Raw genomic sequence first — 18,654 nt, 5'->3', positions numbered from 1 at the left:
CGACTACACTACATAGACACTCTGGTCAAAACCAAAGTAGTGCATTCTATAGGCCATGGCACAGTACTGTCTTTGGCCACGGTAGCATAAGGTGTCACTTGGGATTCAGACATTGATCTGAATGAGACTTCTTCCTGGTTTAAATCCTTCCAGCCTGTCTTTAGTCTGACTCAAAACTCATGTCGTCAGCAGCACCCACCCATCACCAGAACGCCAACATGCGATACATCTGGCTAATCGTCTAATGAGCTCAGTCTTATGTAACCAGTGTGAATGATGAGCCAGTCAGCCATGCTGAGGAAACGCTCTTTCTTCTGCCCATTCACTAATTCCTTTTTAACTCTGACAGCCTGAGAGGGTGGCCAGATGTCCACAGACACACATAGGCAGAGACAGTCAGACACAATTGTGATTTTTCCTATATGGTACATTTTCATCTGCAACACTCAAAGTTGGTTCACTCTACCAGATAAGCAATGCACACACTGGGAACTGTTAAGTAGAACTAGCCTGTTGGCTGTTATGTGGTGTCTTTTCACTGCTCTCAATCACAATCCATATTTCTCTCATTTTTTTCTCAGTTCTTTTATAAAATAAAGTCAAAATGGAATCCAACTGTGCAGAAGCACAAAATGGAATCCAAATGACAGAGAAAAGCTCTTCATTATCACCATATAGCTTTTCCAGGCAGTAAGACTGTATCTCACCAGGCTCCACTCCGCTCTGCTGGGGGATTGGTGCTGCAGCAGCGCCATCATGTGGCACAAACCTGTGTCAAAGCATACTGAAGGTTACAAAATGGTGACTGGACTGCCTTAGCTCTGATTGGTAGAGAGGACACTCCAGTATCTGTACTGTGTAATAGGGTTAAATATTTTCTGGGAATTTTACAAATGTTCCATCCTGAGAATAAATATGTCTGGATAGAAAATTAATGAAAATTCAAACCTGATGCTACCTGAGCCTGATGAGTCATACACTATGGACATTTTATGAGCCTAAGCCCAAAGAAGCCCAAATTATTGTGCCGTCATCCAATACAAAGCCTATGGTGACTCCCTGGTTAAATAAAGGTCAAATAAAATACACAGTGCATCCGGAAAGTATTCAGACCCATTGACTTTTACCACATTTTGTTACTTTACAGCATTATTCTAAAATGGATTAAATTATATTTTTTCCTCATCAATCTACAAACAATACCCCGTAATGACAAAGCAAAAACAGATTTTTTGACATTTTTACAAATGTATAAAAAAATAAAATAGAAATAAAGTATTTACATAAGTATTCAGACCCTTTGCTAGGAGACTCGAAATTGAGCTCAGGTGCATTCTGTTTCCATTGATCATCCTTGAGATGTTTCTACAACTTGATTGGAGTCCACCTGTGGTAAATTCAATTGATTGGATATGATTTGGAAAGGCACACACCTGTCTATATAAGGTCCCACAGTTGACGGTGCATGTCAGAGCAAAAACCAAGCCATGAGGTCGAAGGAATTGTCCGTAGAGCTCCGAGACATGATTGTGTCGAGGCACAGATCTGGGGAAGGGTACCAAAACATTTCTGCAGCATTGAAGGTCCCCAAGAACACAGTGGCCTCCATCATTATTAAATGGAAGAAGTTTGGAACCACCAAGACTCTTCCTAGAGCTGGCCGCCCGGCCAAACTGAGCAATCGGGGGAGAAGGGCCTTGGTCAGGAAGGTGACCAAGAACCCGATGGTCACTCTGACAGAGCTCCAGAGTTCCTCTGTGGAGATGGGAGAACCTTCCAGAAGGACAATCATCTCTGCAGCACTCCACCAATCAGGCCTTTATGGTAGAGTGGCCAGACGGAAGCCACTCCTCAGTAAAAGGCACATGACAGCCCGCTTGGAGTTTGCCAAAAGGCACCTAAAGGACTCTCAGACCATGAGAAACAAGATTCTCTGGTCTGATTAAACCAAGATTGAACTCTTTGGCCTGAATGCCAAGCGTCACGTCTGGAGGAAACCTGGCACCATCCCTACGGTGAAGCTTGGTTGTGGCAGCATCATGCTGTGGGGATGTTTTTCAGCGGCAGGGACTGGGAGACTAGTCAGGATCGAGGGAAAGATGAACGGAGCAAAGTACAGAGAGATCCTTGATGGAAACCTGCTCCAGAGCACTCTGGACCTCAGACTGGGGCGAAGGTTCACCTTCCTACAGGATAACGACCCTAAGCACACAGCCAAGACAACGCAGGAGTGACTTCGGGACAAGTCTCTGAATGTCCTTGAGTGGCCCAGCCAGAACCCGGACTTGAACCCGATCTAACATCTCTGGAGAGACCTGAAACGCTCCCCATACAACCTGACAGAGCTTGAGAGGATCTGCAGAGAAGAATGGGAGAAACTCCCCAAATACAGGTGTGCCAAGCTTGTCATACCCAAGAAGACTCGAGGCTGTAATTGTTGCCAAAGGTGCTACAACAAAGTACTGAGTAAAGGGTCTGAATACTTATGTAAATGTGATATCAGTTTTTTATTTTTAATACATTTCCACCCCCAAAAAATATACATAAAAATACATATATTTTAGAATAAGGCTGTAGCGTAACAAAATGTGGAAAAAGTCAAGGGGTCTGAATACTTTCCGAATGCACTGTATAGCTAGGCTATCTTACATTATGGATTACAGAAAAACATAAAAGCCCATAGATGTAGCTATTCTGTCTTGGGTAAATAAATTAAACAAGCTCCAGTACGCTACTATTTTTGAGTGTGGACTGTATTACTGTACTGTATTGCATTATATAACTGGAATTACACACCTTGTTCAAACCATGAAGCTGTGAGAGAACATGCAATGCTGGTGCAGTACATGTGGCCTACAGAAATACAATTATAGGCTAGCAAATTAAATTTTGATTTTGAAATATAATAGGGCCAATTTAATATTTGTATAATTAGTAGGCTGACGCATAGGCCTATATAAGCTACCTTTCATAATATTTCCCCTAATGTTGCGCGACTTGCATATTAGCCTACCTCTTTCTCTCTATTGTTGCTTGATTCATTCCTTGCTTTCAACAGTTAAATCAAACAATTTTCTCTGTCCTTATCTTCATCATTGTAATGACATGCTTGAATAATATAGGACTAGAATGCAGACGGCTTCATTTCCCTTCTCTTCAAGAAGATTTAATTGTTATGTGTCTGAATAAATAACAGTGCCTTGCAAAAGTATTCATCCCCCTTGGCGTGTTTCCTAATTTGTTGCATTACAACCTGTAATTTAAATAGATTTTTATTTGGATTTCATACACAAAATAGTCCAAATTGGTGAAGTGAAATGAAAAAACAACTTGTTTCAAACAATTCTAAAAAAATGTATTCACCCCCTTTGCTATGAAGCCCCTAAATAAGATCTGGTGCAACCAATTACCTTCAGGAGTAACATAATTAGTTAAATAAAGTCCACCTGTGTGCAATCTAAGTGTCACATGATCTCAGAATGTATATACACACCTGTTTTGAAAGGCCCCAGAGTCTGCAACACCACTAAGCAAGGGGCACCACCAAGCAATCGGCACCATGAAGACCAAGGAGCTCTCCAAACAGGTCAGGGACAAAGTTGTGGAGAAGTACAGATCAGGGTTGGGTCATAAAAAAATATCAGAAACTTTGAACATCCCACGGAGCACCATTAAATCCATTATTAAAAAATTGAAAGAATAAGGCACCACAACAAACCTGCCAAGAGAGAGCCGCCCACCAAAACTCACGGACCAGGCAAGGAGGGCATTAATCAGTGAGGCAACAAAGACACCAAAGATAACCCTCAAGGAGCTGCAAAGCTGTCCATAGGACCACTCCACAGAGCTGGGCTTTACGGAAGAGTGGGCAGAAAAAAAATAAGCAAACACGTTTGGTGTTCGCCAAAAGCCATGTGGGAGACTCCCCAAACATATGGAAGAAGGTGCTCTGGTCAGATGAGACTAAAATTGAGCTTTTTGGCCATCAAGAAAAACGCTATGTCTGGCGCAAACCCAACACCTCTCATCACCCCGAGAACACCATCCCCACAGTGAAGCATGGTGGTGGCAGCATCATGCTGTGGGGATGTTTTTCATCGGCAGGGACTGGGAAACTGGTCAGAATTGAAGGAATGATGGATGGCGCTAAATACAGGGAAATCCTTGAGGGAAACCTGTTTCAGTCTTCCAGAGATTTGAGACTGGGACGGAGGTTCATCTTCCAGCAGGACAATGACCCTAAGCATACTGCTAAAGTCGAGTGGTTTAAGGGGAAACATTTAAATGTCTTGGAATGGCCTAGTCAAAGCCCAGACCTCAATCCACAATTGAGAATCTGTGGTATGACTTAAAGATTGCTGTACACCAGCGGAACCCATCCAACTTGAAGGAGCTGGAGCAGTTTTGCCTTGAAGAATGGGCAAAAATCCCAGTGGCTAGATGTGCCAAGCTTTTAGAGACATACCCAAGAGACTTGCAGCTGTAATTGCTGCAAAAGGTGGCTCTACAACGTATTGACTTTGGGGGGGATAGTTATGCATGCTCAAGTTCTGTTTTTTTTCACAACAAAAAATATTTTGCATCTTCAAAGTGGTATGCATGTTGGGTAAATCAAATGATACAAACCCCCAAAAAATCAATTTTAATTCCAGGTTGTAAGGCAACAAAATAGGAAAAATGGCAAGGGGGGTGAATACTTTCGCAAGCCACTGTATCTACATATACAGTACCAGTCAGAAGTTTGGACACACCTACTCATACCAGGGTTTTTCTTTATTTTTACTATTTTCTATATTGTAGAATAAAACTATGAATTAACATACATGGAATCATGGCAAGAACAGCTCAAATTAGCAAAGAGAAACGACAGTCCATCATTACTTTAAGACATGAAGGTCAGTCAATACGGAACATTTAAAAGAACTTTGAAAGTTTCTTCAAGTGCAGTCGCAAAAACCATTAAGCGCTATGATGAAACTGGCTCTCATGAGGACCGCCACAGGAAAGGAAGACCCAGAGTTACCTCTGCTGCAAAGGATACGTTCATTAGAGTTAACTGTACCTCAGATTGCAGCCAAAATAAATGCTTCACAGAGTTCAAGTAACAGACATATCTCAACATTAACTGTTCAGAGGAGACTGTGTGAATCAGGCCTTCATGGTCGAATTGCTGCAAACAAACCACTACTAAAGGACACCAATAAGAAAAGAGACTTGCTTGGGCCAAGAAACACGAGCAATGGACATTAGACCGGTGGAAATCTGTCCTTTGGTCTGATGAGTCCAAATTTGAGATTATTGGTTCCAACCGCCGTGTCTTTGTGAGACGCAGAGTAGGTGAACGGATTATCTCCACATGTGTGGTTACCACCGTGAAGCATGGAGGAGGTGGTGTGATGGTGCTCTGCTGGTGACACTGTCGGTGATTTCTTTAGAATTCAAGGCACATTCAACCAGCATGGCTACCACAGCATTCTGCAGCGATACACCATCCCATCTGGTTTGCGCTTAGTGGGACTATCATTGGTTTTTCAACAGGACAATGACCCAAAACACACCTCCAGGTTGTGTAAGGGCTATTTGACCAAGGATAGTGATAGAGTGCTGCATCAGATGACCTGGCCTCCACAATCACCCGACCTCAACCCAACTGAGATGGTTTGGGATGAGTTGGACCACAGAGTGGAGGAAAAGCAGCCAACAAGTGCTCAGCATATGTGGGAACTCCTTCAAGACTGTTGGAAAAGCATTCCTTTATGAAGCTGGTTGAGAGAATACCAAGAGTGTGCAAAGCTGTCATCAAGGCAAAAGGTGGCTACTTTGAAGAATCTAAAATATATTTTGATTTGTTTAACACTTTGTTGTTACTACATGATATTTGTGTTATTTCATAGTTTTGATGTCTTCACTATTATGCTACAATGTAAAAAATAGTACAAACAAAGAAAAACCCTTGAATGAGTAGGTGTGTCCCAACTTTTGACAGGTATCAATCTTGAACAGGATTATCTATTTTGGATGCAATTTGAATGGAATTGATGGAGAGAGAGAGAAAGACAGTGCTCAAGTACGCACTGATTTAAAGCAATGATATGCGAGTGAAAGGCTGTTTTAAAATTCTGCAGCTGTAAATATAACACAATATCTAGCTTTACAATTAAAAAGTAAGGTGACCCCGAAAGCCAGATGGAGATGTGTAAATTAGACGCGCATTCAGTCCTTATATTATCATACTGTAGTATAGCCTATGCATGCTACAGCAAATGTAGGCCTACCTGTCACAAGAAAAAAAGATATATAATTTACCGGTTTCTCAGTTATATATCCCAGGAAAAGGGAGTGGGTTTTCGCAGGAAACCCGCTATTCAACCCTACTGTGCAGTGAGTGACAGAGCGACTTAAAGGAGCAATTAGGGTTAAGTACCTTGCTCAACGGCACATCGACAGATTTTTCACCTAGTCTGCTCGGGGATTCAAACCAGCGACCTTTCGGTTACTGGCCCAAAGCTCTTAACCACTAGGCTACCTGCTGCCCTTCTCTTGGTCCATTTCTGTTACTCTTACCAAAAACTGCAAAAAGAGAAAGTGTGAATCTGCCATGTTGCAGGGGCATAGAGTTACCAGTCAGAACTCTCATCCAAACCTGTGACATCATCAGGTCTCATACAGCAGTCTTTGATAGAATGGAGATAATCCAAGTACCATGGCAACACAGAAAGCGAGACAGCCGGTGGATTTACGAAACCCCACAGTCAACAGCCTGAGCGATGTGATGTCATAATGAGAGTTGAGTGATGTCACAAAAATTGTCTTTTGAGTTTAGGAGAGCGTAAAAACAGTTCAGGTGCCTGTCCTTCCCCCTCCAGAACCACAGGGGGTGATGATGAAGATGCTGGCTCAGTCCAGACCCACAATATCATGCTGTTTGTAGGACTGTGAAACCAGGCTCCCTGTAGGAAAGACACCAATAATATCACATATAATACATAGAAAAGGTCTCACAACGAACATACTCCTTATCTACTGAGGAGAAACGCTCAGGAATGATGTCCTTGTCTTGAACACTACATTTTGTCCGTCTTACCTTCTTCCCAGGTACAGAAATTATAGTGTATCAATTTCATACTTTTCCCAGAGCAGACAGTATGGTCAACATTAACTAAACACAGAATTCAAAGCAGAGGCATTTCAGGTATATCATCTCTTACCATAACGATTTTTCAATAATGCAACTTGAAAAGAGATGCTTTTGGAGGTGTATTGGAAAATAAAATGTGATTCAAAAGAATAAATTCCCTCACTGCTTGCTTGCAAGGTTTCACTTATTTATTTCAATAGCAAACATTTGTCAATGTCTCCTTTTGAATCACTGATGCAATTTGACTCAATTACATTGCATAGCCCGGTGTCATGGGCCCGAGGGACACCAATGCATGAGTTGTTTTTTACAAACAAAAAATGAGAAGAACTTTGAACACAGCCTAAGACAGCTCAGTTTTGCTCAACTCTCAGTGTCTTGCATTGTGGTCCAGCAGGATGATTTGCCAGTTGTTAAAAAAAGCTTGGCAAACATCCCTTATCTTAGAGCAGAAAACTTGATTCTTGATTCCACAAATATACAAAACGTACAAACACCCAAACACACACACACATCCAACATAGACACAAACCTGGATATACCCACCCACCAACACACACCTACAGACACACAAGCCCAGGGAAGAGCGAGGCCGGAGCGGAGTGGAGCAGGAGGGTCAAAGGGCAAGCAGGAAGTAGACAAACCAGCCGCAGTTCAGGTCAGGTCAGTATAGAGCCAGCTAGCCCCAGGCCAGTCGGCCAACCGGTGGCCATATTGGAAACCAAACCAAACCAACAACCAGGAAGCCAGAATCAAAACTAACCCATCTCCTCACAGTGGGGAGAATCTTTCTTGATTTTGTTTGGATTAGTCCCACCACCACATTTCAAATCTGTCCCAGAATCAGTTCCTAATCAGCAGAGTTAAGGGGGGTGGGTTGTAGGGTGGGGGGTTGGGGGTTGGGGGCCTGGGGATAGGGGGCAGTTTGGGCGGCTCAGTTAAAGGGTCAGTGTCTGTTTGTGGGGTCGGCCGAGCCGGGCCGCGGGAGCAGAGGGCTGCTGAAGTATTTTAGCTAGCAGGATCAGCATAGCTCCCCGTGGTGGCATCATATCACATCCTTACCTGCAGCAGTAAGGCCCCCCTCCGCTCTGCCTTTCATCCCTACTCCTCCCACTTCCACTCCGTCAGGGTAGACCCTGTCCCCCCTGTAGGGTTTGGGCCTGAAGGGGAAGTCTTTCTCTTTACCTTTGGAGCCTTTCGGCCGTCCTGCTGTCTTCTTCTTGGACTTGCTGTCTCCCTTCACCCCCAGTAAGGGGTGCACCTCTGGGATAGGGGGAGAATACACAAGTCAAATAGGTATCCAATCAATGGTTAAAAATTGTTGTGTGTGTGTTCTTTTGACTCTCACCATCACTGGGCACCCCCTGTAGTTCGATGATGGTGGTGGTACGGCCCTTCTTTTTGGGCGGAGCTCCTTCTGAGGATGGCTGGCGCTGCTTCTTGTCCCCGCCCCCTGTGTGGGAAGAACCATCTTCTGCGGGGGCGGTCTGGACAGCTGCATCCGGAGGGGGACCAAATGGATTCTCCTCAGGGTCCTCTACCTCTGGAGCGATGGGCAGGTAGAGCAAGGCCTTGAAGTCTTCCAGCTCCTCATCACTAACACGAGGGGGTGAGGGGGCACAATCAACATTAGTATTGTATTGCAATTACATTTCTATTCAATTGCCTTGCCTATAAACGTCTCACTATCACAACACCTGTCTACCTTCATCATCATCACACACACACTCACCTGCTGCAAAAAGCCACAATGGGGTCAACAGAGGTCACATCCACCTCCTCATCCTCCGCAGCATCCACACCTGGGACACACACATGAACACACAAATACAGTGCCTTGTAAAAGCATTCATCCCCCTTGGCGTTTTTCCTATTTTGTTCCATTACAACCTGTAATTTAAATTGATATATATTTGGATTTCATGTAATGGACATACACAAAATAGTCCACATTGGTGAAGTGAAATGAAAAAATTACTTGTTTCAATAAATAAATAACAGAAAATGGTGCGTGCATATGTATTCACCCCCTTTGCTATGAAGCCCCTAAATAAGATCTGGTGCAACCAATTACCTTCAGGAGTAACATAATTAGTTAAATAAAGTCCACCTGTGTGCAATCTAAGTGTCACATGATCTCAGTATATATATACACCTGTTCTGAAAAGCCCCAGAGTCTGCAACACTACTAAGCAAGGGGCACCACCAAGCAAGCGGCACCATCAAGACCAAGGAGCTCTCCAAACAGATCAGGGACAAAGTTGTGGAGAAGTACAGATCAGGTTTGGGTTATAAAAAAATATCTGAAACTTTGAACATCCCACGGAGCACCATTAAATCCATTATTAAAAAATTGAAAGAATATGGCACCACAACAAACCTGCCAAGAGAGGGCCGCCCACCAAAACTCACGGATCAGGCAAGGAGGGCATTAATCAGAGAGGCAACAAAGAAACCAAAGATAACCCAGAAGGAACTGCAAAGCTGTCCATAGGACCACTCCACAGAGCTGGGCTTTACGGAAGAGTGGCCAGAAAAAAGCCATTGCTTAAAGAAAAAAATAAGCAAACACGTTTGGTGTTCGCCAAAAGCCATGTGGGAGACTCCCCAAACATATGGAAGAAGGTACTCTGGTCAGATGAGACTCAAATTGAGCTTTTTGGCCATCAAGGAAAACGCTATGTCTGGCGCAAACCCAACACCTCTCATCACCCCGAGAACACCATCCCCACAGTGAAGCATGGTGGTGGCAGCATCATGCTGTGGGGATGTTTTTCATCGGCAGGGACTGGGAAACTGGTCAGAATTGAAGGAATGATGGATAGCGCTAAATACAGGGCCTTTCTTGAGGGAAACCTGCTTCAGTCTTCCAGAGATTTGAGACTGGGACGGAGGTTCACCTTCCAGCAGGACAATGACCCTAAGCATACTGCTAAAGCAACACTCGAGTGGTTTAAGTGGAAACATTTAAATGTCTTGGAATGGCCTAGTCAAAGCCCAGACCTCAATCCAATTGAGAATCTGTGGTATGACTTAAAGATTGCTGTACACCAGCGGAACCCATCCAACTTGAAGGAGCTGGAGCAGTTTTGCCTTGAAGAATGGGCAAAAATCCCAGTGGCTAGATGTGCCAAGCTTATAGAGACATACCCAAGAGACTGGCAGCTGTAATTGCTGCAAAATAGTTATGCACACTCAAGTTTTCTGTTTTTTTTTGTCTTATTTCTTGTTTGTTTCACAATAAAAAATATTTTGCATCTTCAAAGTGGTAGGCATGTTGTGTAAATCAAATGATACAAACCCCCAAAAATCTATTTTAATTCCAGGTTGTAAGGCAACAAAATAGGAAAAATGCCAAGGGGGGTGAATACTTTCGCAAGCCACTGTAAGTCCCTGACAAGTAGCAATGTCTCTCCATTTATGCACACGTTTGTGTGTGTGTGTGTGTGTGTACCTGTCTGTTCAGGTTCACTTTTATCCTCATCTTCTATATCAAACTCAGACTCTCTCTCCTCATACTCCACGTTCTCATCCAGCTCCTTAAAGTCTGGGGCGAACGCACTCCAGTTTTCCTGAACACAAAATCACAGCATGGAATGAATTAACCAACCCATTCCATTAGATCCACAACCATAACATCCATCCTCATCAGTATACATAGTTTTGGTTCATGATTCTGGAATCTTGTGGACTCCTAAATTATTCCTCTTTTAACATTGCTTCAAGGGCGATTCCACGCCAGCATTTTTGGTATTCCAGACTGTTCTGGCAATTCTCACATAAAATCTTCAATGGGAGGAAGGATGTTTAAAGATAGACTCAGCAATATGACGTAGATGCAGAAAGTAAACAGCATAGTGGGTCAATTTCCGCAAAAACTAAGAGCGTTGAAGCGCAAGGCTCAACTTCTCAGCTGTTTTGGTGCACTGGCTACCACGCTGTGAACAGCGTGAAGCAAACCCGTGCACGTGTGCAGACACTGTATTTTTTTATTTTTTTTATTTCACCTTTATTTAACCAGGTAAACCAGTTGAGAACAAGTTCTCATTTACAACTGCGACCTGGCCAAGATAAAGCAAAGCAGTGCGATAAAAACAACAACACAGAGTTACATATGGGGTAAAACAAAACAAAGTCAAAAATACAACAGAAATACATATTGTGATGTCACGAGAGGCTACACAGCTTTCAGCGGGATTGCTCAAGTAGTGCAAGGAGACCAGGTTCAACCAAAACAAGGATTTTATTAAAGGTCTTGGGAAACTAACGAAAGTATAACACAATTCTGTTCTCTGGTGGCTCTTTAAGGGTTAACAGTTCAGGGATGTCTCTTCCACATCCAAAATCATAACTCTCCCTCGCTCAAATAACTTTTCCCCAGTCTTACTGTATTCCACGTTGCAGCTAGTGGCCAACCCAGCAAAACGTCCTTCCAAATGTCTCTCACGTATTTCCACAGGTGCATATATCCAAAGGTGAGTATTTCCCAAAGGTAAGTATCTCCAAATCCTTATATTCCTCATGGAAGTGGACGTGCAGCACTCTTGTCCTCCAGAGAGCCCAGGTTGGAGACTGTGTCTCTTCCCTTCCCCCCACACACTCCCTCAGTGTGTCTCTTCCCTTCCAAACCTTCAGCTCATCAGCTCCTGATTTGTTTCAGCTGCGTGGGAAGATTGGCCATAGAGGGGTGGAGTTCCCGACCATACCAGCAGATGGAGCCATAGCTGTCTGGGGTTGCAGCCATCTCAGGGGGATGTAACGTCCCTCCAGGACACAGCCTCTCGTGACATCACACATCCCCCTCCTCGGGACCGACGTCCTCGTCGGGGTAAAGGCAGCGAAGAAGGCATCACGCCGGGAGAGGGCGTCCGCATTGCCGTGGTGCTTGCCAGACGGCTCTCTCTTCAACTCCTCCAACTCTAGGACCAGGGACTCAGCCTCCTGTTGTCTCTCCTTGAGTTTCTTACTGAACGCATCAGCCTTGGTTTTAGCAGAGTTTAGCTTCTGTTGAGCAGCTTTCAGTTCCTTCTCTCTCTCTGCCTCCGCATTCTTCATCTTGTTCTCCAACACCTTGTACTTCTCCTCTGCCTTCTTCTGGACCTCCTTACTACTGCGCAGGGTCTCCTCACACTCCTTGATGGTCCTGCGCAGCCTCTCCAGCTCCTCCTGTTGCTTAGGGAAGGAGCTCTGTTGGAGTTTAGCCTGGAGGATATCTAACTCTTCTGTCTTCATGTCTAACTGTTGCTTTAACAAACGATACCTCTCAGCGGTCCCCTTCAGACCAGACAGTTCTTTGTCCAGATTCTGTAGCTCCGTCTCTGTGTCGGTCTGGGCACCTGCCATCCCTATCAGAGCCCGGGCGGGAGTGAGTAATTCGGAGGATTGCACCGGAGCCTTCCCAGGATGAGTCTTGCCTCTCCGTTTCCGAGGTACTCGGGTTATCCTCTCCTGAGACTCTCTCCAGAGTGGGTAAAAGGCTGGGCAGTCTCGTCCCAATTAGGACAGGGACGGGGAGGGAATCAACCACCCCCGCCGTCGTGTGTATGGTTCCCCGTGTGCTGGTCATTGTAAGTTCAGTAATGGGGTATTCTCTGGTGTCCCCATGGACACAGGAAACTGGGAGGACTTTCCCGGGGTCAGACACGTTGGGCCCACCAAATCCTTACGCACCAGGGTGGCCCGGCTACCAGAATCCAGTAAGGCCTCCACATCATGGTGATTCACAGTTACCGGGCAGGTGGGGGGTCGATCTGGGCCGCCATCTCACGACTCCCAAGAGCGAGGCAAAACGGTGTGTGGGTGCTGAGCTGGAGGACTCCGCAGTGGGCATAGGTTCATCGGCTGGTTTCCCACACTGCCAGGAGATATGTCCCATCTCCCCACACCGGTAACACTGTCGAGTTTCCCCTCCTGGTGTACTCTTCTTGGACCCGCCTGGTTTCTGGCTCCCCCTGGAGCCGGGATAAGTCCTGACGTGGCTGGGTTCGAGACCTTGGGGGTCCTTTGGACGGGTTCTTCCCATTTGTGGTGGGGCCGCACTCCTGGGGTCTTTTCGGGAAGCATTCAGCATCTCCGCTGTGGCCTGGTACTTTTCCACAGCTTCCACGGTCAGATCAGCCGTGGTCAAGGCCTGTTGACTGATGAACCGTTTTGCCTCATAAGGCAGGGCGCGTAGGTAACCGATCCACCACAACGGCCTCCACCACCGCCGCTGCTGTATTCCTCTGCGGATCCAGCCATTTCCTTGCGATTCGGACAAGTTCATGCATCTGCGCCCGAGGAGGTTGGTCTGGTTGGAAGGTCCAGCTGTGAAAGCGCTGGGCCATACCAAACTTTGTGAGTCCATATCTGCTGAGGATCTCAGACTTCAGGGCATCATAGTCAGTAACCTGGTCAGGGCCCAGGTCCCGGACAGCATTCAGCGATTCCCCGGTTAGAAAGGGGGCTAACAGACCAACCCACTGTTGCTTGGGCCAGGCTTCCCTAGTGGCCGTGGCCTCAAATGCATGCAGGTATGCCTCAATGTCATCGGTAGCTCCCATCTTAGATATAAAGTCACTTGCCTTTATTGGGCGGGTATTTTGGACAACCCTCTGTCTCTGCAACTGCAATTCCTCTGCCTTCAGAAGGTTGGCTTTCTTTTGCTCCTCCAAGAGAGCCACGTTTGCTTGCATCTGGGCGTGCTGGCCAGCAACAAGGGCTTTCAATATGTCCTCCATTTCAGTCGGGCGGGGAGCCTACGGCCAACTTGGAAAACCGGGTGATCAAACCTTCGGTATCCTCCTCTGACATGCACTATTAACGCTTGAGCGTGCCCGTATTCTCCACCATCTGTGATGTCACGAGAGGCTACACAGCTTTCAGCGGGATTGCTCAAGTAGTGCAAGGAGACCAGGTTCAACCAAAACAAGGATTTTATTAAAGGTCTTGGGAAACTAACGAAAGTATAACACAATTCTGTTCTCTGGTGGCTCTTTAAGGGTTAACAGTTCAGGGATGTCTCTTCCACATCCAAAATCATAACTCTCCCTCGCTCAAATAACTTTTCCCCAGTCTTACTGTATTCCACGTTGCAGCTAGTGGCCAACCCAGCAAAACGTCCTTCCAAATGTCTCTCACGTATTTCCACAGGTGCATATATCCAAAGGTGAGTATTTCCCAAAGGTAAGTATCTCCAAATCCTTATATTCCTCATGGAAGTGGACGTGCAGCACTCTTGTCCTCCAGAGAGCCCAGGTTGGAGACTGTGTCTCTTCCCTTCCCCCCACACACTCCCTCAGTGTGTCTCTTCCCTTCCAAACCTTCAGCTCATCAGCTCCTGATTTGTTTCAGCTGCGTGGGAAGATTGGCCATAGAGGGGTGGAGTTCCCGACCATACCAGCAGATGGAGCCATAGCTGTCTGGGGTTGCAGCCATCTCAGGGGGATGTAACGTCCCTCCAGGACACAGCCTCTCGTGACATCACAATATATATACAGTGTGTGCAAATTTAGCAAGTTATGGAGGTAAGGCAATAAAATAGGCTATAGTGCAAAATCATTACAATTAGTATTAACACTGGAATGATAGATGTGCAAGAGATGATGTGCAAATAGAGATACTGGGGTACAAATGAGCAAAATAAATAACAATATAGGGATGAGGTAGTTGGGCGGGCTAATTTCAGATGGGCTGTGTACAGGTGCAGTGATCGGTAAGGTGCTCTGACAACTGATGCTTAAAGTTAGTGAGGGAGATAAGTGTCTCCAGCTTCAGAGATTTTTGCAATTTGTTCCAGTCATTGGCAGCAGAAAACTGGAAGGAATTGCGGCCAAAGGAGGTGTTGGCTTTGGGGATGACCAGTGAGATATACCCGCTGGAGCGCAGACTACGGGTGGGTGTTGCTATGGTGACCAATGAGCTAAGATAAGGCGGGGATTTGCCTAGCAGTGATTTATAGATGGCCTGGAGCCAGTGGGTTTGGCGACGAATATGTAGTGAGGACCAGCCAACAAGAGCGTACAGGTCACAGTGGTGGGTATTATATGGGGCTTTGGAGACAAAACGGATGGCACTGTGATAGACTACATCCAATTTGCTGAGTAGAGTGTTGGAGGCTATTTTGTAAATGACATCGCCGAAGTCAAGGATCGGTAGGATAGTCAGTTTTACGAGGGCATGTTTGGCAGCATGAGTGAAGGAGGCTTTGTTGCGAAATAGGAAACCGATTCTAGATTTAACTTTGGATTGGAGATTCTTAATGTGAATTTGGAAGGAGAGTTTACAGTCTAACCAGACACCTAGATATTTGTAGTTGTCCACATACTCTAGGTCAGACCCGTCGAGAGTAGTGATTCTAGTCGGGTGGGCGGGTGCAAGCAGCGTTCGGTTGAAGAGCATGCATTTAGTTTTACTAGTGTTTAAGAGCAGTTGGAGGCTACTGAAGGAGTGTTGTATGGAATTGAAGCTCGTTTGGAGGTTTGTTAACACAGTGTCCAATGAAGGGCCAGATGTATACAAAATGGTGTCGTCTGCGTAGAGGTGGATCTGAGAGTCACCAGCAGCAAGAGCGACGTCATTGATATACACAGAGAAAAGAGTCGGCCCAAGAATTGAACCCTGTGGCACCCCCATAGAGACTGCCATAGGTCCAGACAACAGGCCCTCTGATTTGACACATTGAACTCTATCTGAGAAGTAGTTGGTGAACCAGGCGAGGCAGTCATTTGAGAAACCAAGGCTATTTAGTCTGCCAATAAGAATGCGGTGGTTGACAGAGTCGAAAGCCTTGGCCAGGTCAATGAAAACGGCTGCACAGTACTGTCTATTATCGATCGCGGTTATAATATCGTTTAGGACCTTGAGCGTGGCTGAAGTGCACCCATGACCAGCTCGAAACCGGATTGCATAGCGGAGAAGGTACGGTGGGATTCGAAATGGTCGGGTGATCTGTTTGTTGACTTGGCTTTCAAAAACTTTTGAAAGGCAGGGCAGGATGGATATGGGTCTGTAACAGTTTGGATCTAGAGTGTCACCCCTTTGAAGAGGGGGATGACCGCGGCAGCTTTCCAATCTCTGGGGATCTCAGACGTTACGAAAGAGAGGTTGAACAGGCTAGTAATAGGGGTTGCGACAATTTCGGCGGCTAGTTTTAGAAAGAAAGGGTCCAGATTGTCTAGCCCAGATGATTTGTAGGGGTCCAGATTTGGCAGCTCTTTTAGAACATCAGCTGTCTGGATTTGTGTGAAGGAGAAGCGGGGGGCATGGGCAAGTTGCAGCGGAGGGTGCAGAGCTGGTGGCCGGGGTAGTGGTAGCCAGGTGGAAAGCATGGCCAGCCGTAGCAAAATGCTTGTTGAAATTCTCGATTATTGTAGATTTATCGGTGGTGATAGTGTTTCCTAGCCTCAGTGCAGTGGGCAGCTGGGAGGAAGTGCTCTTATTTTCCATGGACTTTACAGTGTCCCAAAACTTTTTGGAGTTAGTGCTACAGGATGCAAATTTCTGTTTGAAAAAGTTAGCCTTTGCTTTCCTAACTGCTTGTGTATATTGGTTCCTAACTTCCCTGAAAAGTTGCATATCGCGGGGGCTATTTGATGCTAATGCAGTACGCCACAGGATGTTTTTGTGCTGGTCAAGGGCAGTCAAGTCTGAGGAGAACCAGGGGCTATATCTGTTCTTAGTTCTGTATTTTTTGAATGGGGCATGTTTATTTAAGATTGAGAGGAAATTACTTTTAAAGAACAACCAGGCATCCTCTACTGACGGAATGAGATCTATATCCATCCAGGATACCTGGGCCAGGTCAATTAGGAAGGCCTGCTCGCTGAAGTGTTTTTGGGAGCGTTTGACAGTGATGAGGGGTGGTCGTTTGACCGCGGACCCGTTACGGACGCAGGCAATAAGGCAGTGATCGCTGAGATCCTGGTTGAAGACAGCGGAGGTGTATTTAGAGGGTAAGTTAGTCAGGATGATATCTATGAGGGTACCCATGTTTACGGATTTAGGGTTGTACCTGGTAGGTTCGTTGATAATTTGTGTGAGATTGAGGGCATCTAGTTTAGATTGTAGGATGGCTGGGGTGTTAAGCATATCCCAATTTAGGTCACCAAGCAGTACGAACTCTGAGGATAGATGGGGGGCAATCAATTCACATATGGTGTCCAGGGCACAGCTGGGGGCTGAGGGGGGTCTGTAGCAAGCGGCAACAGTGAGAGATTTATTTCTGGAAAGGTGGATTTTTAGAAGTAGAAGCTCAAACTGTTTGGGCACAGACCTGGATAGTATGATAGAGCTCTGCAGGCTATCTCTACAGTAGATTGCAACTCCACCCCCTTTGGCAGTTCTATCTAGACGGAAAATGTTATAGTTGGGGATGGAAATTTCAGAATTTTTGGTGGCCTTCCTAAGCCAGGATTCAGACACTGCTAGAACATATGTGACTGTGTTAGAGCGAAGTCTTGAATCTCACTCATCTCAATATCTGCGGTGCTGCTCGTGGTAACGTCATTTCGCTGAGTCTACCTTTAACATGCTTTTTACATTGGTATCACAAACCATTTCCTTTTATAAGACAGAGATCAGAATTTGCCATCCATTGAGTTAGACTTAACCATTACTTCCATGGTAATCGACCCAGTCGTCTACTGGCTACCAAGCTTTGCAGTAATGATCAATTAGCGGATATTGCAACCATTGAATATGACAACAATTCTATATGCCAATCCCTCAGCCATAGTAATAACAGGCAATACCTGCTCTGTTCAGAATAACTAGAAGTAGCAGGCAAGGTGATCCCATCTCACCTCTGCTATTTTTATTTTCTATGGAGCCCCTGGCCCAGGCAGTTCGACAATCGAAAGAAATTACACCAATATCTCTCAATCCTACGGATTACGTCATCTCATTATACGCCGGCGATATCTTACTTTATCTAGATAATGTATCTCAATCTCTCCCAAGCGCTTTGAAGATCATAGACAAATTCAGCTCCATCTCAAGTTCTAAAATAAATCTAACCAAATCTTCCTTACTCCCCCCTCAAGAACCCGACAGAGGACCCAATCTCTAATTATGGAATCCCAATTATTTGTCGTTTTAAATATTTAGGAATAGATACAGTATATTTCCTTCTTTAGATAAAACAATTGCCAAAAACTTCAACAGAACGCTCAAATCAATTAAATCAGACCTCAGTAGATGGACTAACATTTCAGTCGCTCTCACCGGCAGAATTTCTATTGTGAAATTGAGTCTCCCCCTTCCGGTTATTGGGATAAAATGCACAGAGCGTTTTCAAAATGTATATGGAAAGGTAAGAGATCCCGGACTAAATTAATACATTTACAGAGAGGGCATTTCACCCAATTATAAATTGTTTTAGATATTACTCTTCCGCTCCCTGGCTGATAACAGAGAGAAATATGGTGGTCCCCATTGCCCTGGAAGATGTGGTGTTCATTGGTCTCTCTCTTAAACAATGTAAACTACGCTTTGGCCCTATTATTTATCACACAAATCTATGCAACTGGGAAACGAAA

At 45.2% G+C, this 18,654-nt stretch overlaps 1 protein-coding gene across 2 annotated transcripts in view; it reads right to left on the bottom strand.

Annotated features, from left to right (window-relative positions):
* Positions 1–6,460: 6,460 nt before the first annotated feature.
* LOC121578126 (retinoblastoma-binding protein 5-like) overlaps positions 6,461–18,654 on the bottom strand; it is a 43,958-nt gene continuing 31,764 nt past the window's right edge. Inside the window, exons 10-14 of one of the 2 annotated variants that reach the window (XM_041892240.2) lie at positions 10,593–10,710; positions 8,871–8,940; positions 8,487–8,734; positions 8,201–8,401; positions 6,461–6,950 (exon numbers count right to left, since the gene is read on the bottom strand). In XM_041892240.2, the coding sequence (XP_041748174.1) occupies positions 6,898–6,950; positions 8,201–8,401; positions 8,487–8,734; positions 8,871–8,940; positions 10,593–10,710 (690 nt within the window). In that variant the 3' untranslated portion in view covers positions 6,461–6,897. The remainder of the gene's footprint in view (positions 6,951–8,200; positions 8,402–8,486; positions 8,735–8,870; positions 8,941–10,592; positions 10,711–18,654) is intronic. The other variant, XM_041892241.2, reaches the window with a different exon arrangement.

Source organism: Coregonus clupeaformis, chromosome 12, assembly GCF_020615455.1.
Source record: "Coregonus clupeaformis isolate EN_2021a chromosome 12, ASM2061545v1, whole genome shotgun sequence".
NCBI classification, from domain to species: domain Eukaryota; kingdom Metazoa; phylum Chordata; class Actinopteri; order Salmoniformes; family Salmonidae; genus Coregonus; species Coregonus clupeaformis.
Note: the sequence above shows the minus strand (reverse complement) of the source record. Positions and strands in the feature narration are given on the sequence as shown.